This window comes from Terrapene carolina, unplaced genomic scaffold, assembly GCF_002925995.2.
Source record: "Terrapene carolina triunguis isolate 2854851 unplaced genomic scaffold, T_m_triunguis-2.0 Scaffold233, whole genome shotgun sequence".
NCBI classification, from domain to species: domain Eukaryota; kingdom Metazoa; phylum Chordata; order Testudines; family Emydidae; genus Terrapene; species Terrapene triunguis.
Genome location: NW_020664584.1, coordinates 11313768 through 11337446, shown reverse-complemented (window position 1 = coordinate 11337446; position 23679 = coordinate 11313768). Strand labels below are relative to the sequence as shown.

General features: G+C 47.5%; 1 protein-coding gene across 2 annotated transcripts in view; it reads right to left on the bottom strand.

Moving 5' to 3' along the window:
* Nucleotides 1-23679, bottom strand: part of NDRG3 (NDRG family member 3) — a 113030-nt gene that overhangs the window by 35695 nt on the left and 53656 nt on the right. For both annotated transcript variants that reach the window (XM_024209939.1, XM_024209941.1), the window contains exons 2-3: nt 13520-13625; nt 7524-7559 (exon numbers count right to left, since the gene is read on the bottom strand). In XM_024209939.1, coding sequence (XP_024065707.1) covers nt 7524-7559; nt 13520-13625 — 142 coding nt within the window. The remainder of the gene's footprint in view (nt 1-7523; nt 7560-13519; nt 13626-23679) is intronic.

Sequence of the window (23679 nt, the reverse complement as noted above, 5' to 3'; positions counted from 1 at the left end):
AACGAGTTCTGGATTTGTCATACCAGATCATAACATGGTGCCATCCAGTGTAATATTCTACCAAGAGAAAAGTCCACAGTGGCCCTGGTCAATTGTGAAAGGCTCAGACATGAGGAAAATGACTTCTGACCCTGCAGGCAAATCACCTTATGGCCTGAAGCATGAGATTTGCTTACCCACGGTTGGTACGCTCCTGACCTCTGCTCTGCTCAGTCCATGTCTCCTCATGCTTGCTGTCTGGGAAAGGCAAGACTCTGAACACCAAAGGGTTCATGTTCCAACAAGACTGATCATGTAAGATTGCGTTCTCTGAAACCATCCTGCTGAAGAAGGATGTTCATAATATTAGCCTAGCTCAGTCTAAGGCAGTTTCAGAGTAGAAGAGTGAGGAAAACTCACTGCTAGCATGGGCCTTGTCTGTGCATCAATTTGCACCTATTTAGTTAAAACAGTAGCCTGTGGGAACACACTTATTTCCACTTAAACCAGACTTATTTAGATTTCATTTAAACCTGTTCCTTATGGAATTAAGCTAAAGCAAAGAAGCCTGGTTTAAACCAATATCTCTGCTCATCCAGCCTTTTGCACCAGTTTAACTAAATCAATTTAAAATAAGTTCAACCTGTGCCACTCTGCATGCAGACAAGCCCACAGAATCTATGAAAACTGTGATTCAAAGCTCAGTACCAAGACAAGTGCAGTTGTGACAGTATTGGAAATCCATGAAGATGTATGCTGGGGGAGAAAAATAGGAACGTACCATATAACTCCACAGAAACATGGAGGGAAAGGGTGAAAAATCAGGTAAAGATACAGCCTGAGGGACAGGACTGTGAAAAACCAAAACTGACCAGTTTCATGGGCAAGTCAGTGACTCTATCACAATTCATGGCTTGTGTTGGATAAGGAAGTCTCCAAAGTGCAGTTCTATTCTGAAAATTGACTCAAAATGTATAGTGGGTTTTTAGGTCAATAACTTCAGACTGAACTTGCCCTTGTACTCCTGGTATCTGCCTGTGTGCTCCCCCAGCTGGAAAAAAATTGGGTCCCCTTCTATTTACTTGTCTTTCAGGAAGATAGAGCCTGAAGCGCTTTTGCAGTTACTTACAGTCACTTACAGTTCATGGCACGTTGGGCAACTCACTGCATGAGCAAAGCACAGAAAGCCAGACAGCAAACTGGAAAGAGTTTACAGATGAGCCCTACAGGGTTTTTAAAAATTGGACATGTCCCTTTTTGATTTTGTTGTGATTCAGGGAGGCCTGGAAGGATTTCCCTCCCCCCCACTCCTCCCCAACTTTGTATTTTGTTAAACATGAAGGAAAAGTTGCCCTTTTAAAGTGGCTGGTTAGCAGGGTCCACAGAGACAGGAGAGGCACAGCAATCGAGCCCATTTAACAATGTAAGAAGCATCTATTGCAACAGTTCCAAACTTTATTAGTTCACACACAGCCTTCTTTATAAGTGGTCATGAAGTGAATTGATGGAACATGAAACTCATGTAGCACAGTTTGGGAACCCGGGATCTACTGCATGCAAACATATGAGCTGGATAAAGATGAATGTGTCAGACCTGAAGGGGACATGGCAACACCTGTAGGTGTTCAGTTAAACAAGAATCCTACTCTGCTCACCAGTAGGTTTCTAGCCGAACTCGCAGCAAGAGCCGAGCCTGCATTCTCACTCGGTGAAGCCATTCGTATCAGACTGCATTCTCAGACCAGCTACTGATAAAGCCACATGAAGCCTTCACAGCAATAGTAGCTTCTCATTCTGACGCAGCACAAAGTAATGCATGCTTCTGTGTCAACGACTAACTTGTGACTGAAGAGGAGTTTCATTGGTGGAGGCTTTATGCTGCTTGTGCTATGCCAAGCAGCGGTCAAATGAAACCAGTCTCTTTCCAGCAGTGTCAGTTAGGAGATAATACACGTGGGAATAGCTTCTTGGCCCAAGTCAGATGCATGCCCAGGCTGCTGTCTGCACTAAATGAAAATGTTTTCCCAAGAGCCAAACAGAAGGGTAAATCTTATGGTGGTGGTTCAGGGACCCCATAGAACCTATAAGGTGAAAGCATGGGATATTTTGGGCAGTGTCCTGCCCCCCCATTCGTGTGGATTGGACCATTCTGTTTAAGGTCATGCTGTTTCCATAGGAACAGTCACTGTCATGCAGGATCACTGGCCCATCTAGTCTGGGACCCTGTTCCTTTGCATCACTGCACCTGGGTACATGAGAATTTACCTGCTAATGTCATTTCTGTGGGTCTAGGTAACAGCTGAGCGCATCAGGGACTAGACCTTTTGGCAGATCTGGCCTTGCATCCATCCCTTGTGAGCCCTACATTTCATTCTGACCTCGCACAGACCAATTGGTAAGACAAATGAAGCCAGACACTCCTCATGAAGGGGAAGCACTGACCAAAAATACGACACTATTCCGCCCCTGGGGGAGCCTGAGGAGTTGCTGTCTGGGGCCACAGGAGGAAAGATTTTACTTGCTAAGATCATTTCTGTGGCTCCAGACTAGCCATCCCAAAGGAACTCACTACAGTGAACAACCCAGGATAAGGAGGGTGGGACAGAAAAAAACATCTCTACCTGCTTGACTTCACATCTGCCCGAAGGGGCATATCTGAAGAGACAGTGAGTCAGTAGCACTTGGTGAACACATGCACTAATACCAGGCAGCCACACTGCAGATCTCCTGATACATGATTTCTCATATCCTTGCTCAGGAATTTGCTACAATCCTGTCAGAGTGGGCTCTAAGCCCAGCATGGCTAGCTACCCTAGCTACAGAGCACGTTTGGTTAGACAGGTTCCAATTCACCCAGATCATACATCTGGAAGCAGGAAAGCTTTTTTGGCTCCCTGCCAAGAAGAAATAAGGGGAATCTCATTTTCCTTCTGTTCTTACTTCTTGCTAGTAAAGGTTTAGATGTGTGTTGTGCCCATGGATGTGAGCAAAGCCCAAAGCTGGGGACAAAGCGCCTAAAGCCAGGGACAGTTTCCTGGTGATGGTAAAGAAGGATATCAATGTAAGTCAGAAAGAAGGGAACATGTATCAGACTATTTGAGGTGTGCATTAATGGAAATACTGGTGCCCGTATTTGTCAGCCATTAGTTTGTCTGTGGCTAGTTGCGTTTAGTGGTGGCTACATGAGGGTTTTGTCCACTGGTCAGCTGGGATGCAAAAAGACAAGTGGAAAGCTTCTCCATGCTGCTCTGTTCAAGAGAACAATTCCATGTGTACACAACAACATTGAAGTTATGCAGACTCTGAAAAACCAGCATGACCCACCAAAGGATTTTAGTGAACTTGTGGTCCTCTACTCCTTAAAGTTGTCGGTCCATGGTCTAGAATGCCCCAGTTTTAGGGCTTGTTAATTAATCATTGGGGGAATTACAGTAGCTGGTGTATTAAGAATGAAGTGGAAATGCTGTTCTAGGTCCCAGGTCTGAACTCAGAAGAGTGCCTGGGCCAGATCACAGTTCTGAACACAACAGGGGCAATGCTGCTGCCGCCACTTCAGAAAGAACAAAGCAAACGTCATACTGCTTAATTCAAAGTTAAACTCCCAAGTTAATGCATGAAGTAATGGCTTCAGAAACATCCTGCCAAGCCTAAAAGGGGTGAGTTAAACTGGACAGGAAAGCTGGAATCAGGGCTAGTCACTGTTAATAGTGACTATTGAAAAACGTGAACCCTGGTCACAAATGAAATACAAATCAAACAGGAATAACAACTGTCCTCTCAGTCCCAGAAAGAGACTTCTGCCCTCCAAACACAGGCAAAGCTACCCTCCGGCAGTGTCTGGACTCTGTCACTAACCCCAAGTGCTGCGTTTGATGCATCAGTTCCTCACAATCAGCGAACAACATTTTCATCCAGTTCAGTTCCCAGCCTGCTGAGAAAGAAGCCAGTGAAACACACACGTAATCAAACCTGGCACTGCAGGGCTGCTATTGGGAAGTAGCTCTTCGGCAGAGTTGTGCTACAGGCCTTGATCACAGGGATATTTACAAAGAGGGGCTTGGGGAGGATATTGTGGAAGAGAATACTAATTATGTCACAGCCCTGTCACCAGGTGACATCCTTTTGTACCCCCTTTGTAAAAATCTCAGACCCCCGCCCAAGCCAAGAAAGAGCGCAGCCCTTCTCCTCTCCCTCCAGCACTGCACAATTGGCTTATAGGTGTAGATTTTGTGCTCCTTGTACAGGCCACTGTCACAGGCAGGAGACCCAATTAGACCAACCTCAGGTCTGAGTTGATGTAACAGATGATATGCTTCAGCAGTGGTGGGAACCTAAAGTCACTGCTTAGGTCTGATCCAGCATTCCTTGGCGTGCGGATGGCCGAGGCAGATGGCCGAGGCAGACAGCCGTGCCCCGCAGTGGCACTTGGCAGGAGGAGGAAGAGGAGGCGGTGGCAGCACTGAATCACAAAGGCAGCTGTAACTGGATGCTAAAAAGACACTACAATGAATTGAGAGCTCCTGCAAGCAGCATCCTGGTTCCTGCTCAGTTGTTGCCGTGGACACCGGTCCTCCACTGATCCAACCCACCAAGATCAGGCATTCCTCTGCCGGTGCTCACTTCACTGCCGTCTGCTGGCTATGGGGCTGCTTGGCAACTCTGCCATGATTCAGCAGTGTGGGGCGAACGCAGGCCTCAGCTACTCTGCCACTTCGAGAGGGCCTGGGGTTGAGACAAGTGAGGGCAGAACAGGCCCGCGTGGAGCTCGTCCACACATGGCTTCGCTGGCTGCCCACCCCCTTTCTATGGGGTAGGGCTCCCCTGTGTTCCAAATACGTCTAGTCAGTCTCTACAGACTGGGGTGTGCCTTGGGGAGAGCGTGTGGGAGGTGGTGCGGCTTAATGGGAAAGGGGGGCTGAAGAGAAGCGAGGCCTTTTATAATATCATGGGGGCTTTCCTGTCCCCCTCTTGGACCAGCACCTTCTGCCAAGCTTGGACAGCTGCCAGCAGGGAGAGAGAGGGAGCCAGCTCTGAACAGGCAAAGCCTAGGCTGCTTTGGAGATTCAGAAGATGCCCAGGGAATGGTTAATACTGCCGTCTCCCATCCCCTGGCCCCAAGCACACCGCACCTGTGCTCCCCTTACTCACCACACACAGGCCCCAGCAGGTAGGGCCTGTGCTCCAAGCTCCCTGATCACCTCCTGACCCAAGCACACTGCATCTGTGCTGCCTGCACACATACAGACCCTGGCCCCATGCACAGCACCAGTGCTCCCCTCCTAGGCCCAAGCCTGACAAACCTGTGTGCCTCTCCCCAGCGCAACCAGGCCTGGCACCTGAGCTCCCCTTGCCCTTTCCTGCACACAAACAGGATGGTGGGGGAAGCCTGTTTTCATTGCATTAGCTACTCTGAAGGCAACAAAAGCAAAGTGATTCAGAGTCACTGCTGCGGTCTTCCCCTGCCCCTCTGGACACTGTGGCTGTATCAGGGTTTGATTAATGCTCTGAGGCAGGGGTAGGCAACCTATGGTACGTGTGCCAAAGGCAGCACGCGAGCTGATTTTCAGTGGCACTCACACTGCCTGGGTCCTGGCCACCAGTTCAGGGGGCTCTGCATTTTAATTTAATTTTAAATGAAGCTTCTTAAACATTTGAAAAACCTTATTTACTTTACATACAACAATAGTTTGTTTATATATTATAGACTTATTGAAAGAGACCTTCTAAAAACGTTAAAATGTATTATTGGCACGCGAAACCTTAAATCAGAGTGAATAAATGAAGACTCGGCACACCACTTCTGAAAGGTTGCCGACCCCTGCTCTGAGGACTTCAGAACAATGGCAATTTTAAAATCCACTTGCAGCTGGGATAACTAGGCCCAGCAGGCAGAGTTGGAGCCCAGCTGCCCTGGATTGTCACATCCTGCCCGCCCACAAACCAGTACTTTGTATCTTTTGATAGGGCGCTCCCCAAAGACACTGTGAGACAAACTGCCTGATTGCTGCTGCATTTATGGCTCTGCCTTTTCGGGCAGCCAGAGGAAGCATTCCCAGAAGCTCCTCTAAAAAGCTGATTTTTATATAGAGTGGAGTCAGACAGCCCTTGACAGCCCACTTCTGCAGCTACTTTGCTAGCACATCACAGCAGTGAGCGCTGGCCCTGCCCTTCACAAGCAGAATGCTAGAGTAGCAGCAGCAGAGTCCTCACAGCAGGGGAGGAAGAGAAGCCACCGGCCATATGTGGTTCCATGTGTTGCTCCAGTCTGTTTTGACTGGGTGCAGGATGGGGTGTCACTTGGCATAGCAGTTTGGGCCTGCCCCGTGACAAGCCTGCCAGATAACACCATGTGCTGCCCAACGAAGCATCAGCCCAACTGCAATACAGGGAAGCCATGTGGTTTAATTGTTCCTCTATAGGGATCATTCTGTAGCAACAAGGCAGAGACCATGGTTGTCTTCTGCACTGGCCTATCAGGATGAATCGTGTCAGGAGGAATTACTACAGCTTTACCATGAATGGGCGTCAGGCAATCTGCCCATCTATGGGTCAACTGATCCCAACACTACTTAGCACTTCACATCTTCAGAGTGCTTAACCAACTGAACTACTGCAAGAACAAGCCATTGTGCCACCTGCCCCCCTTGCCAGCCAATGCGCGGGGTGGGATCTGCATCTTCAGACCAATTTGGTGGCACACGCAGCACAGCTGCATGAGTTTAACATGTTGCAAGTAACAAACTTACAGGAGACAAATCAGTCCAGCACTGGGTGTTGCTGCAACAGCAAACATGGTACAGTGCGCCAAAGGAGCATGTCCAGAATACAAGCAACTAGTCATGCCTAGTGACAGCTTCCAGCTCCACTCCCAGGCCTCTGTTTTACATATAAAACGACACTGCCACTTTGTAGGACAACAGGAATTACTCCCCCCATTCCTCCTCCCAAAGCTACACATCCATGCCCTTTGATACGTATACATTGCCAAACGGTAGAGCTCATGAGCAGAGGGCAGAGATACAGGAAAGAGCAGGCACTGCCTGACTGATGCGGTGCATAGGTGGAACACACCGAGAACAAACCCAGCTTTCCCACCATTTCCCTTCGCTACTTTAGACATCCCTGGAAGGGTCTGATGGTATTAGGAATTTCCTTGCCAACTCACTGAAGCTTGCAGCTCAGTCTGAGCCCTAATTTGACATTCTTGTCATGGAGCTCACTGTGTCACCATTTGGCACTGGGACTTCACTGCAGGGGAAGCTGAGCTGGGAGGGCGATGGTCTTGTTAACACAAACAGTAAAACAAGCAACAAGGAACAGAGGGAGGGAGAAGGCCCGGGACTGGAGGCTGCTTCCCAGGAGATTTTTCTAGTTCTGCTCAGTGAAATCTTTACAGGCTCAAGGCAGAAGACTGAGCTAATAAAGGCCCATCTGAACTTTGATGGATCATCTCTGCGTTCAGCATTGGTTACGACATAGGCCATTCGCTGCTTTCTGTGCAGAGGCTGTCTGTAACAGATGGCTGCATGCTGCATGCTCCTTACCTGGCAGTCAAAGTCCTGGAAGTTTCGAGCAGCATTCTGTCAATGAGAAAAGAAAAACCGTCAGTGTTCAGCACGGCTCCCCCAGAACAATCGACAAATCTGCTGTCAACAGCTGGGCAGGAGGCCTCCTTGGGGGCCTGCGCTTTGGCATAGCAGCTTGGACTGGCTGCTCTAAAGGCCAGTGTGTCACCAGAACGTGAGCTAAATAAAGGAAAAACAGTTGGTACTGTGGAGAAAACTCCTTGGAAACCCACTACTGCAGGGACCCATGTGGATCAGCCAATCAGCCCATTGAAGGCCTAGTCTACACTACAAAGTTTTGCCGGCATAACTACGTTGGGTAAAGTCAACATAGCTATGTCGGCAAAACCCCTGGTGTGGACACAGCTATGCCAACAGCAGAGTGCTACTGGCCACTTAGCTGATGCTGTTTGGGGAGGTAGTGTAACTAGGCCAGCAGTCTCCTCCTGCCGGCTCTGCTGACATAGTGGCCAAGACTACTGCAGTGCTTCTCAACCAGGGGTACGCGCACCCCGGGGGTATGCAGAGGTCTTCCGGGGGTACAGCAACTCCTCTAGATATTTGCCTAGTTTTACAACAAGCTACACAGAAAGCACTAACAAAGTCAGTACAAACTAAAATTTCATACAGAATTGCTTACACTGCTCTATATACTATGCATAGAGTACAATATTTATATTCCAGTTGGTTTACTTTATAATTATATGGTAAAAATGAGAAAGTCAGCAATTTTTCAGTGATAGTGTGCTGTGATGCTTTTGTATTTTTAGGTCTGATTTTGTAAGCAAATAGTTTTTAAGTGAGGTGAAACTTGAGGTATTCAAGACAAGGTGTCTGGAAAGATTGAGACCCACTGCTCTACTGTACACAAGCCCTAAGTCTCTGACCATGTCCAGCATCAGAAGCAGGTTCAAGAACCCTTCAGTGAGTAATTATGGAATAACCTGTCCATAAGGGAAGTGACCTGGAGTGAATGAAGAGCACTAGTTTCATTAGGAGAGTCTGCTCATCACAGCTGCCATTATCGATTTGAATGCAGAATTACTTAAGGCAATACTGCTCAATCTTAGCTTCACAAAATTCTCCATTTCCCTGTTATACCCTAAATGAGACCAAACCCCCATTCACTTAGGGGGAGGGCGGATATTTACCAATTCATAGATTAAGGCCAGAAGGGACCGTTGTGACCAGCTAGTCTGACTTCCTGCATAGCACAGGCCAGAGAATCCGCTCAGCAATTCCTGCATCAAACCCATGACTACTGAACAGGAGCAGATCTTTTAGAAAGGCATCCAATCTTGATTTAAAGGTTTCAAGGGATAGAGGATCTGCCACGTCCCAAGGTAATTTGTTCCAGTGGTTAATTAGCCTCACTATTAAAAAGTTGGACCTTATTTCTAGTGTGAATTGGTCTAGCTTCAGCTTCCAGCTACGAGTCAATCTTATTATGCCTTTGTCTGCCATACTGAAGAGCCTTCTATTATAAGATCTTCTCCCCATGTAGGTACTTACAGATGGGTCAAATCACCTCTTAACCGTCTCTGATTTTAGATAGAGCAGGCAGCAACATCTATAGCTAAGGTTGCCTAACTCTTTCTATTATAAGACCCTGTTTTCAGTTATTTCCCAAACTTTGACAGTTCAGGCTGAATGTCTGCCTCAGGCTGAATTTCTGTTTTGAACATTTTACCTAACTGGTCCCACTGTTTCCAAGAAAAAGGTTGTGGAAAAGTATGTTTTTGCCCATGTTAAAAATGCTTACAACCATTTTGTTGAGAACCTCTAGTGCCTTCCTGCTTTGGCGCAGGGTCAGATATGTACCTTTTGCTGTTGCTGTAAAAATCCCCGCAAATTTGTTGATGCTCACACTTTGCACATGGTCAGTGGAGGTTGGTCAGAAGCTGGCAGCTAAATTCTCAGCGGATTCCACAGAAATTTAGCATGCTCCAGTCCAGAGCTGCAGGGGTTGCGCAGGCCTTTCCTTGCAATTGATCCTCCCACTATTAGGCATCAGAACCGAGAGCAGAGACACTGCCTTGTTCTCTCAATGTTCCCTTAGCAGGTGGTACTCAGGCAGCGTAGAGGAGAAGAAGAAAGCAGCCTGATTCAAATGCAGAATGATATGGAGCAGAAAGGGATCAGGAAGGGGGAGGACAGAGGTAGTAGGGTCTATCTCATAAATGAGACTTTAATCCAGAACCTGGAACAGAACCTAGGATTCCTGAGATCCAATATTCCTATGCTCCAGCAAACAACTGTGAAATCCTCTGGCAGAGTGTGTCTCACTAGTGGCTTGTCCATCTAGAGAATCATGGCCAACTAGTGCATGCAGGTAGCTCAAGCGACAGACATCTGTGCTGTGGATCTAAAAGCTCCATCCCTGATGATGATGGAGTTTTCTCAGTTTACTCTTTTAAAAACCTTAGAAAATTACATGCAAGCCCTCCTCCCACCAATATTAAATACAAACGTTTGCAAAATCAAGCACTCAGGACAGGAAATGCCAGAATTAAGACTGTGTAACCTTAATTCAACCCCCTTATACATATGCATTATGTTACAGACTAATTACACGATCACATGCTACTTTTCCACAGGATTCCTGCCACATTCAGTGCACAAGATGGATCTGCTCTGGGGATGAATCAGGGTTGTGTATGAAGGAGACTATCTTGTTTGTTGCCGAAATCAGAAACTGTGTAGTGAACGATGCAGGGGATGGCAGGAAGGGAAAGGATGGTCTCATGCTTAAGGCAGTTGAATGCTGCCCTGGATAACTGGATTCGATCCCTGCCTCTGCCACAAAGCTCCCTGCTTGTCAAGTCACTTCGTCTAAACTTTTCACAGGTGGTCACCAAGTGCATATGCCTCATTTTCTGGATGCCCAACTTGAGACACCTGGAACCTGATTTGCAGAAGTGCTGAGCACTCGCAGCTGCAACTTAAGTCACTGGGAGCCATGCTTTGAATGTAAGGTACCATAAAAACAAACATCTGATCTGACAGGAGTGTTGTGCAGAGAAATTCAAGCACTCCAATACTATGGCGATAAGCACCATATAAAAGCGCACGAGGAAATTAATCATTTTATCTCCAGTATAAGAGTTGGCATAACGTGCAATAAATAAGGGAAGGGCCACATGAACAATGAGGATAGAAAGTAGTATTGCATCCGGTGCACCGAATGAGGCAGGGGGTCATGGGGAAAAACCATTACATAACCATGTAACTCAAAACCGCCATAATGCTTATGCACAAAGAGGCTGAATTAAAGGTGCACAGGAAACCTAAGATCAGGCAGTTTCTAACCTTTGAGTTCTTGACATTGGTTATTTGTTTTTCTGAAGCCCATCCCCCTCCCTATACTTCAGAGCCAAAGCTCCAGCCTGAGTTGCAGTTTCAAAGAGCTGTCTCCACAGCTATTTTTAGAGCGCTAGCGCATGCCCCCGCTACCCCTAGCCTGTTGACAATGGGTTGGAAGCCTGGTTCCCTGGGCTCCAAAGCAGTGTGTGGACATAGCCTCAGTATTCTGTTGCACCCAGCACCCCAAGGAACATGGGTAAGGGCCCTGAAGGAACAATCCCATCAATAAAGTGTCATTTTTCAAACAAAAGCTTCTCTGTCTATGTTACAACTACTGTAGATTTGAAACTGAAACATTTAAAGTCGAATTTCTCTCCAGTTAGGCTCTTCACTGCTTTAATTTCACTGAGCGTGAACAATGAGAACAGACTGATCAATCTAGTGGCTTTCATTTCACGCAGCCTCATGCTGCTGCAGGAGAGCTGATGTCTGCAATCACCACAGGGCAAAGTTTACATTGGAACAGAAGTGTGCTGTGTTCTTTGAATCATCACACGTTTGTTACTTTTAGGATTGATGCAAAAGAAACCGTGGTCCTTTCAGTTCAGGCAAGAAATTCACAGACTGGGGTTTTCCCCATTTTCCAAGCAGCTCTGCCATTTTCACATGCAGTTTGACTGGTATGTTGCCAGCATCTCTCTAAACTTTAGTACCTTCCCTCACCTGGCAGAAGATAAAAAAAAGCCACCCAACACCCCTTGTGCTGAGGAGAAGCTCTAGAGAAACACACCCTGGGAACTCTGGTCCCATTAAGCACATTTTGGGCAGCTGTGGTCACACAGGCATGTGAGGTCCTGGTCTTGGAGGTGATGTCAGCTTAGCCATCGAAGATCTGTGTGTGCAATAGCATCAGCTCTTGGTTCTCTGTAAAACCTGACATGCTGAATGAAAGTGGCCTGTTGTGGCATAGCTCCTTTGTATGCTCCATTTACTGGGCTTGGAGAGAACGGGTACATTTCCCTATCAGCTCTGGAAGAATTTCAAGCACTAATGAGGCTCTGTTTTGCCTTTCTGAGAGACGTGACCTCATCAAGACATTTTGTTCTTGGACAAACATCAGCATTCGTTCCACCGAGGCCACCTATGGGGGAGGGAGCAAAGGAAAAGGCAACACAGAAACTGGGCCGATGAGAACATTCTCAAGGGGACAGATGCCGTTTGCTCCTCATTCCAATTCCTGGCAGGATGACAAGTTCTGACTGGACATGGTTCTGGAGCACTGTCAGGCATGGAGCTGCCTGTTCCACCCATTTTTTCCTCACTCTGCTAGTAGCTCCTGTAACCTTTTGACTAACTAACTAAAGTGAATTAGGTGGCTGATCTGCCATTGTCGTTTGAAGGGATGCACCAAGTACTCCCATAGTGCCACAAGACCCAAACTGGTGGGGTGAGGGGGGATAGCCCTCTCCTTCTATTCAATGAGGAAGAGAGGTCCTCTCTGGGGAGCTGGATCATTCTCTGGCCCAGCAGTGGATATCCCTGCAATTGCTGGAACAACCAAGCTGGGGGTCTAAATTTGGCTATTTACTAAGCATTAAAGAGTTAGGAAGTGCCTAGGTCAAGAATCTCAGCTTGTTGATTAGCTCTGCTGTCTGTCACTCAAATGAGAAGGGATCTAAAATTTCCACCTACCAATCAGTATCTGAGATGATCGATTCCCAGATCTTACTGTGGAAGCCCAGGCGAGTGCATGTCCTGGACAGTCAGGGCTGCAGTGCAGGGGAGCATTAACTGGGCCAGAGTTTCCTTAAGAGCACAAACCAGTTCAGTGCCCTCATCAAAGACGACAGCACGAAAGGATTAAATATTTGCTGGGCTTTTATAGCTTTTCCAAAGTGCCCCAGTACTGCACTACTTTGCCTTAAGAGGCTACAGCAATGCTCTGCAGAATCCAGTTGGAATGCCAGGTGAGATTCCCCTGTCATCAATCTCATGCAGACAGCAGACTTTGAAAGTCAATAGGCAGGTGGGTGAGGTAACATCTTTTATTGGACCAACTTTTGTTGGTGAGAGAGACAAGCTTTCGAGCCACACAGAGCTCTTCCTCAGATCTAGGAAAGGTACTCCTAGTCTCACAGCTAAATACAAGGTGGAACAGATTGTTTAGCATAAGTAGTTAGCACAGATTGTTTAGCATAAGTAGTTAGCACATTACCTCACCCACCTTATCTCTCTAGTATCCTGAGACGGACATGGCTAAAGCTACATTGCATACAATAGGCATGTAGGCCGTTTTGCAGGTAAGGAAGTCATGGCACCACATCATGAGAGAGAATCTGGTATCTCCTATAATTTCTATCACCTGCTAGAGATCTCCTACCGCCCAGGGTTTTAGTGATGCCACCTGCCACACAATTTCCACCCCCACCCACAGGACTTCACAGCATAGGCTGCATCACATTGGCAGAGTTGGATAGGGGTCCTCATCAGAGCCTATCAGTGCAGCTCCTAAACGGTCTTTGGGGAGTGGAGAGCAATTGCTATTTCTAAGCATTTAAGCTAGTTCACGCTGTAACTGGAGAGTCTGGCCACCAGGATTCCTGACTGGCTGCACGTGGACACAGAGTTAGCTCGAGTCCGGTGAGTGAGAGTGAAGGGGCAGTAAGCATTACCTTATCGTTCAGGAGGGGTTTGATCTCTGTCAGCTGCACATCCTGCAGTTCATCCATGGCAACGGGTGTAGAGTCGTATAATCTGCAGAGTGGCAAATCAGTGACCCTGGAACAGAAGGAAAGGACAGGGTTAGAGATAATGACATTTCAAAAGGATCCTCCCCACTGTGACCAATGGCTATGCTTACAGCACAGCTACTAGGATATGCTAAGCCTGAAGCCTCCTGGCCTTGTTCCCAGTGAAACATGGCACGTCTACAACACAGTGGGGAAAGCAGCTTGAGTGAGTCACACCAAGTGACCTCCCCACACTGCAGGGAATCCCTGCTAGGAATCTCTCACCCACTGAAAACTGTGCAACACACTGGCCTCCCCACACACGCACTCAACAAAAAACAGCTGAGATACAGCACCTAGAAGGGATAATGGAACAGACGCAATTCCAGTCGTGTCTGATCCAGGATTAAGTCCCGGCAGTCTCTGACAAATGCCATCACCATTTCCAATGGCACCCCTACATTAGTTAGGTTACTCAAGACCTGCCCCACCAAGAGTAGACGGAGGAACTTCAGTAGAACCTCAACAAGCTTCACTTGTAAGCTCCTAAGGCAGGGACAGTGTTTTTGCTGTGTGTTCGTACAGCACCGAGCACAATTGGGTCCTGGTCTATGATTGGGGTCCTCAGGAACTACCACAATACAATTAAACAACCATCCAGGTGAACGAACAGCACAATGGCAGATGGAAATCACTGGTGACAAATGCAAAGTAACACACTGGAAGGAATATTAAATATTCCCACACATGCTGGGTTCTGTACTAACTATAACCACTCAGTAAGACCTGGGCATCATTGTGGGCAGCTCAGTGGAAACCTATGGTCAATGTTCAGGAGTGATAGAAAATCACTAACATGTTTCCCTGGAGCTGCAATTTCTGCATTAGGATGAGTTGGGAGATATTTTAAGACACATTTACACTACTTCTATGCTATGTGATTCCCAGCTCGGGTACACACACTTGCACTAACTCGATGAATAAATAGCAGCGTAGCATGGGCAGTGGCAGTGCAGGCGCGGCTGAGCTGTGCCGAGTACGGACCCACCATTTTCAGGCATGTTTGGTACAGCTCAGCTGTGCCTTTGCAGCCACTGCCCATGCTACACTGCTATTCATGTAGTCACAGGACAGAAAGAGGGGGTTATGGGTTACAGATTGTTGTATAAGTCATAAATCCAGTGTGTGTTCAGTCCATGAGTTTTAGCGTCTAGCAGAGTTATGCATTTAAGCTCGCAGGCTCGTCTTTTGAAAGGGTTGTGCAGGTGTCCTTTCAGGATAATGACTGACAGGTGAGAAGCGTGATCAGTTTGTGAGAAGTGTTCACCCACAGGTGATAGGGTGTTTTTGTGTTGTCATTTTCCTATTTCATTCAAGAGCCCTCTTTTTGTCCTGCAGAGGTGTGAACGGAGCCACTCTACCTTGAATGGTCCCTTACAATATGTTCTAACTACTCATGTTAAACAATCTGTTCCACCTGGCATTCTGCTGTGACGCTGGGAGTACCTTTCCCAGACCTGAAGAAGGGCGCAGTGTGGCTGGAAAACGTACACTGCAAACTGAATGGCTGCACATTTGGTATTAAATCATATTACACAGACATGCCTAGCTGCATCTGATCAATCTATTAGATGAGCAAGAAGAGGCAGCTAAAATGATGATTACAGCTCACTGTGATCTTTCTCACAGTTCTAAATTGGATCACTCCCCTTGCTCACCCCAATGTTCATCATCCTGTATTTCTGGTTCGATATGATGAGGTTTGCGATCAAGCTGTGAATTCAATCTCTCCATACAGGAGCTTACTCTAGGTCTGGTTGCAGCAGATTCTTTTCATGCTCAAATAAAACAGTTCATGTAGCACACACGTAAGTAAGGCTTGTCAATACTACAGAGTTTTGTTGACGCAAGTTACGCCAATGATCAAAACCTGCTATAATTACATCGCTTCTGCGAGTTCACACAACACTCCTTGTGTCAGCAGAGCACGTCCACAGTTGGTGCTTTAGCATTGACAGTGAGAGCACTGCACTGTGGGTATCTATCCCACTGTGCTACTCACCACCTTCTGCAGCTAGGAACTGTGGGAAGGCGGAGTGGATAGCAGTGCATCATGGGTGTGGGGTCAATAGCCCATGATGCAGTTTTTTCCATCCCATCATTCCATGGGCTTCCGACTGTGTTTCATGACATTTTTCAACAGCCCTTGTTTACTGTGCACCCGCCATCTCTGACTGAAAGCATGGATCCTGCTCTGCTCTCTGCTGCTGTGGTCACTGCTCTGAACACATCGTGGCTGGTCATGCAGTGTATCATGAGTTCCCAATCTGAACAGGAATCAGAGGTGCCTGACCTGCTGTGTGCCATGGAAAGAAGCAACACCAGATTACTTTTGACATTCACGGAGCAGCTACACATGGTGGACCATCACTTTTAGGCTCGGGAAACAAGCATTGAGTGGTGGGATCACATTGTTAGGTGGGAACCTTTGGATGCGCAAAGCCACCTTCCTGGAACTGTGTGCGGCGCTCGCCCCAGCCCTGCAGGGCAAGGACACTCGAATGAGAGCTGCCCTCTTGGTGGAGAAGTATGTGGCAAACAAAGATTGGCTATCTTTCAGAGAGTATGTTTTTATTAAATACCAATTAACAACACACACAAAAGGCTTGGTGGGGAGGGAGATAACAATGAAGGGCAGTATATGTTCTGATAGCTGTGTTAAGTCCAGCGATCATTTTGAAAGCTGTCTGAAGGGGTGGAGTGAATGGGGTACTGAGACGGGCTGGGAAGTTGCAAGGAATGTGTGTGGGGAGTTTGGGGAGGGCATGGAAAGCAGTTCTGTATTGGCTGCAGAGGGGGGCCAAGCACGTATGAATTCAGCCTGCAGTGTGATTAGAGACTTCAACATCTCCATACGCTCCTCCATCACTTTTATCAGCCGCTCCTGGCCCATTCAAATTCACTCCTAGCTCTCCTTTCTGTCCTGTCTGTATTATAATTTTCTTTTAAAGTCTCTCTCCACACCCTGCATTCCTGTTTTTCGGCTTCTGAGGATTGGAGCTCCTCTTGAAACATGTCCTCCTTGCTCCTCCTTGGTTGCTTCCTTATCTGGTGGAAGCACTCTGCTGGTGTGTAGGGGGTTCCCCTGAAGGCCACATCTGCAGAAACACAAGAAATAATAAACAGAAGCATGATTTTTAGTGCACGAACAGCACCAAATTATTGTAGTAAGATGCACCTCTTTTTAAATATGAATCAGTTTCTCACTGTCCCTTGGCAAGCACACAGTTCGGTGAACGCCCTAAACACGATGAGTTCAGCCCGGGGAGGGGGATGCTCAAGATGGGGCACAGGGTCTAGCAGGTTTTTTAAGGGGATCACTGCAGGCAACTAGGGATACTATTGTAAATTCTGCCACCATTTTCCACAGGCAGGGGTCATTGAAGCGGATACCTCACTCCTGAGGGTAAGCAAGGATGCAAGGGTGCATCTCCTGCATGCATGCGGCTTCAGACCAGGTCCCTATACTGTTCGCCTGTGAGCTGCTTTAGTCCCTGTACAAATGACTGCCGATTGGTGCGGGAAAGTTTCCTACCACGGGGGAAGGAAGCAAGCAGCTCTGCCAAGGAATCTTCGGCAGAGGATTGGTGAGTACCTGCAGGAAAGTTTCCTGGAGATCTCTCTGGAGGATTCCCCTGAAATCTCAGTGTGCATTGACACACTGTTCCGCCACACTGCTTAGCTGCACAAGGGAAGGTGGAGCACACTCAAACACAGCTGGTCTTGTACACTTCTATCCCTTCACCCACTTCTAGAATATACAAAGCAAAGGACAGCTCTACTTCATATAACTGAGCAGCATCAACTCAAAAAGATCACTTACCAGAGCTCTCCTCTCCTGCAGCATGCGTGCCAGAAACAGACTGCTGGGACCGGCTAGACCCCTCCGGAGTGGAAAAGATGTCCTGACTCACTGCACCATCGGATGACCCTCCCGTGGGCTCCACATCATCCTCCAATTCGACCTCTTCATCCATGACTTTATCCTTGGGGTTTAGTCTGCTGTCCGCTTTCTCTAGCCCCGCCAAAGTATCCACGCGGCTCTTGGTGGTGGATGTGGGGTCACCGCCAATGATGGCGACCATCTCCTAATAGAAGCAGCAGGTCTTCAGCGCAGCACCAGAGGGATGGTTTGACTCCCTTGCCTTCTGGTACACTTGCCTCAGCTCCTTTATCTTCGCACGGCACTGATGCATGTCCCATTCGTAGCCCCTATCCAACATGCCATGAGAAATCTGACCAGGTATCGAAGTTCCTACGGTTGGAGTGAAACTGGGACTGCACAGCCTCCTCTCCCCACAGTCCAGCAGATCCAACAACTTAGGTGTGCTCCAAGCAGGTGAGTGTTTGCTGCATGGAGCTGCCATGGTCAGCTGGGAAGATGCAATGTGAGCTCTCCACACTGACCAAACAGGAAGTGGAATTTCAAAATTCCCAGGCCTTTAAAGGAGGAGGGGCGGATGCCTGTGTACCTGGGTGTAGGGCAGTGGAGTTCAAACTGCTGACCAGAGCAATCAGGACTGGCATTGTGGGACACCTCCTGGAGGCCATTTACAGCGACATAAGCAAACGCAGTGTCTACACTGACACTTTGTCGATATGACTTTGCTGCAAAAAGCTCTACGCCTCTTGTCAAGGTAGTTTTATTTTGTCGGCAAAGCAGGAGAGTTTTGTTGGCAGAAGGAGCACTGTAGTGTGTACACCGCCACTGTTGTGTTGGCGAAAGCTGACTTTTGTCGACAAAACTCTGTAGTGTAGACAAGGCCTCAAGTCCTCACAATGGTTCTGCCATTTCCCGCTCGCCCACGTATGATATACGGTTAAAACAATACCTATGTTAAAAGAACTAACAGGGGAATGCATCTCCTCCCGATTGCTACTAGGGAATTGGGGATGAGCTGTGATTTTTATTCTGAATTTAACCTCAACATGAGAGGAAGCAACTCATAGCCAGAAGCTGCCCTGCAAGACACAGACAGTCTGGCAGGTCATTCTCATAATGTCAGCATACTGCTCTCCCTCCTCCCAGAGCTAATGCCCTAGCAACAGTAGAGACAAGACATAAATCAGCACAGAGCCAGAATGATTTTATTCCAGCTTAATCTCTCTGCAGAGCTGCATTAAGAAAATCCATTGCCCCACTCTCCTCCTGCTGCCCTATTAGTCCTGTCCAGGGCACTCCCCCACAACACAAGTGGTTGGACACACTCTCACAAAGCGCAAAAATCCTCTATGTTCTCATCAGTCCTGCCTAAGGAAGGATTAGCTCTTATCCAGGCGGCCTGGATAATGAAGAGAGGGGCTGGACTATCAGCAGATGCACTGCAGGCCACACCCTGCTAGCTGAAATTCTGGGAAGGAAGTATGTAGAGCACAAGATCAAGAAAAATTAGATTGTACACAAATCTGATCACCCCCCCACTTCCATCCTGCAACAGAATAGAGGGTCCTTCCCCCAGGATTTTACACTCTCCAGCTGCTGATGATCTGAAAGCAGAGCCAGGGTGTGCGTGGGTGAAGGTTACAGGAGCTGAACGGGTTTTGAGCTGACAGCAGAAGGTGACAGACTGCCCCTTATATCAGGAGAGTTTACCCCCTGCAGCTGGCTTACTCTCCTCTGAAGGAGAATGTCCTTTGGGCCAGGCACTTGCAGGAAGGGAATGCTGACAGGACCCTTGGAAGCTCTCTCCCATTCAGCAGAATGCTCCACCCCACCGCGCTCCGACTCCTTAGAGTACTGCTCTGGCAGCTGGCCAGGCAAAAGGCTTTAATGCCACCTTGGAAACCTCATTACCGTTGGACTCACAGTCCTCCTGCCTGGCCTAGACTGGCTGCCACACAGACAAGGAGTGCGGCTGGTGCAGAGTGGACGCTTGAGGCAAGAGTTCTACCGGGTGCCACAGGCCATGAAGAGGTGTCTTCCCAGAGTTTCCTACGCAACCAACGCCATGCACAGCCCGAACACTTCTTTGCTTGGGTTCCTCCAACTGAAAACGCACCAGAAGGCTGCATCTGGGGTGGGAAGCCACATCTGATGGCTGCTCTGACTTGCTGGTGGAGCAGTGAAAGGCTCAGGAACAACTTGGAGAGAGACTAGTGTCGCCTGTAAAATGCAGATAATACTCCCCCCCCCCCCCCCTCGGTCTTGTCGATGTAGCTTGTAGCTTTCTGGGCTCTCACATACAGCACCTAGCTTCCCCCCAATTTCAGATGCTAGGTCCTACTGCAATACTGGTGATTAACAACAACAAAACACTCATGTTAGCCTGGTAACAGTTCACTTCCTACTCTCCTATTGTTACCACTGCCTAGCATTAAAGTTTATGAGCCAGCCAGCAGCTCTTTGGAAGACTAATCCAGTGCTTCACAACTTTAAACATATTCACGCTGGACAGCAGGCTTCCCAAGGCCCATCGTTTAGTATGCGGCAGGCTGAGAACCGTACAGATCATCTCCTCAAAGGGTAGTGGGGTCTAGTATCGCCTGTCTGCAACTGAAGAGGCAGGCAGACCCGGTGGGTCCTTCAAGAGCAATGCCATTTCCACTCTGCCGGGTTATAACATTACCCTTAGAGTTCATTCAAAATATGACAGCAAGGAGAAGTGTCCAAAAGTGTGAGAAACACTCAAGTGAAAAGGAAGAGCTCTGCAGAAGGCAGGGTGCAGCTGAAACAACAGGTTCATATGGAATGATCTACACATGCATTTCTCTTTATATGGCTCAGTACAGTATCCTGGGCAAATGCTCCCTACACTTGCATTTGCACACAGATGACACTCTCAGGAAACTCCTCCTAAACCAGTTTTTCCTTCCCAAAGGCTTCTTGGAGACTTGGATAGATCTGCACTCTCCGGAAATGGGTTACAGAAGCATAAAGACAAAGTCACCTGGTGGATACATAATTGACAAGGAGCCTGGAGCCCTGAGTAGGGGACAGGAAAGTCCTAGAGGTACAGGGGGTGGAAGGGTGCAAATACCCTCTTGCAGAAATCCTCAAACTCAAACAAGCCCTCACTAAATCAGATCCTCGCTGCTCATAATAAGTGGAAGCCCCATTATCCCGCCAGAGCATTAACAATGCTCCCACTGAGAGCTTGCTTATGTGGAAACAGGAGCTGAAATCATGCATGTACATGCTATTTCAGAATAAGAGTGCCCTAAATAGACAGGTAAAATTTTCATTTAAATTATCCCGAAATAGAGTGCTCTTATTGTGAAAGAAGTGTGTACACCCACAGAACAGCACCAGGATAGCTGAAGGTGCGAATGACAACCCTGTCGGTTATTTTAACTCCAGTTTCTGTGCAGACAAGCCCTCAGAGTGCTGTTCCTCACTCAGAATCAGAGGCCTGAAACACTCACTAGCCTCTTGCAATGCACCTGCTTTAACATTCTCATATATCATGGAAACAGAATCTCCCACACACCACCTGGGAGAAAGGGGATAATTACTTTCCAGAGTCAGCCACTGTGCAACAAAACTTTGTGCTCTGCTGCTGCAAGTCCTTCTACATTCATCATAACCAATCCAGAGCTTCTAATTTATCAGCTCCATGACTTGTCACACTCCTGCCTTTACAAATTACATTAGACTTGTCACATCTCTCACAGGGACAATTCTTTAATACTGTTATTAAGCTACGGTGCAAAACATGTAAAGAATACACCTGGGAAAATGTATACTTCTCTCAGTAAAAGATATTCCCTCACCTACCGTGTCTCTCATATCCTGGGACCAACACAGCTACAGCACTACTTGTCTCTGACTGTCAGCCTAGCAGAGACTGTGCGTGTTGGGAAGCCTGTTCTCCAGAGAGCGTGTAGGTTTAAAGCTGTAACAAACTGGGTTAGTCTTCCAAAGGGCTGCTTACTCTCCCTTACAGACTTGAATAAGCAATTCTTATGGATATGAGAGGCCAAGAAAGAAGTTCCTTCCAAAGGGGATCTGGGAATGGGAGATGGGACACAAGGTCAAAACTAGGGTTTGCAGACTGAGCAAGATGCTCAGAAGCCTGCTCATTTCCTTGCATCCTTGACATTTACTCAGCATTCACACTGCTGCAGCCTTGGAGAGGCCCTTCCTCAATTATCTTCTGCAGAAAAACGTTTCTCCTGCACACTGCCTGCCTTTGTCCAACCCCCTGTGTTTGAGCCACTTATTTCCAATAGCTGTGCATACAGCTCCTCTAGACCCCTTTGATTATGCGCACCTTAATCTTGGCACATTCCTCTTTCCAAGTAATAAAACCCTCATTTATAGCCCTGGAGACCCTTTATTATCCTTGCTGCCCTCTGCTTTTTCCTCAGTTCTTCACTAATTCTTCTTGAGCTGTCATTAGCCATCTGTACAGGCCAGCCCAAGTCCTATATTTATACATGCAGGTTAACAGTAACCTTTCAGCTAGGGAGGTAAGGGTCCAAATTTCTCTTTCAATGTCTAAACACTCTACCAAGTTTGCTACTCCCTCTTTATTCCCTAGCCCCTACATTTTTGGTGTTGAACCAGCAATGATGACAGCATATTCTACCATATTTCCAGTTCCTTGGCACACAAGTCAAATTGTCAGCATTCTGAGAGAGAACTGAAAAACTCTATCTAATCACGACAGAACATTGTTATACATTGTTATACACATAAAAATATATTAGAGTTGGAAAAAATACAGAGAAGGGCAAGAAAAAATTATTAAGGGTATGGAACAGTTTACATCTGAGGAGAGCTTAAAAAGACTAGGATTATACAGCTTGGAAAAGAAATGACTAAGGGGGGGGGGAATATAATAGAGGTCTATAAAATCATGAATGGTGCAATTCCCAGACAAAGGGAGCTGCAGAGCCAGCGCATGTGGTGGGAGCAGTGCACAGAGCCCCCCGGCCGCCCCTCCTCCTAGGAGCTGCAGGGATATGCCGGTCGGAGCCGGGTAGGGAACCTGCCAACCCGCACCAGCACAGGTCCCGGGCCATGCGCCCACTACCCGGCCCCCCCTCCCAGCACCAGCGGAGGTCCAGGACTGTGCGCCGCCGCCTGTCTCCCCCCTCCCAGCACCAGTGGGGGGTCTCTGGCCACATGCCACTGCCAACCCCCTCCCAGCACGGGTCCTGGGCTGAGCACCACCGCCTGCCTCTGCCCCCTCCCCCTCGCCAGCACTCCTCCCCCAGCACTCGCAGCGCCACCGGACTGCCCTCCCAGAGCACCTATAGCCCCCACCCAAGTTTTAGTTAGGGGTATATAGTAAAAGTCATGGGCAGGTCACGGGCTGTGAATCAAGGAACCAAAGGACATGAAAAGAAGAAATTCTTGAACTGCCTATACACCTATGCTAGGAGCCTGGGTAACAAACAAGAGGAACTGGAATTACTCATTTATGAGCATAAATTCGACCTAGTTGGTATTACTGAAACCTGGCTGGATGACTTGCACTATTGGAATGTTAAAGATCAATGGTTATAGCATATTTAGGAAGGATTGAGTGGGCAAAAGGGGAGGGGAAGTAGCACTCCATATCAAGAATACCATTACCTGTTTCTTGAAATGCTTATGGATCAAAGTCCTAACAGATAAAGCACAAGATAGGGTATTAGTTGGTGTCTGCTACAGACCCCCAAATCTCACTGAGGAACAGGATGGCTGCTCCTTATGTGTAGGGAAAAAAAGCAGAGTGATCATGAAGGACTTAAATTTGAGTGACATATGCTGGAGGCCTGATACTGCTCGTACTAACACAGCCTTGGAATTTCTAAACATTATAGGTGACCATTTCCTAATTCAAAAAGTATTTCAGGCAACATAGGGGAATTCTTTATTAGGCCCTGTCCTAACAGATAGAAAGGAACTGATCGTAGAACTAAAAACTAATGGTAGCTTAGGTACAAGTGATCATAACTTGACCACATTTTTAGTATGCAGGCAGAAAAAAAGTGCAGATCAGGAATAAATATACTTGATGCTTTAATAGGGCCAATTTTACAAAGCTGAAAACAGTTGCAAGCCAAATCAGCTGGGAGGAAGAATTTAATCAGAAAAATGTGAATGATAATTGAGA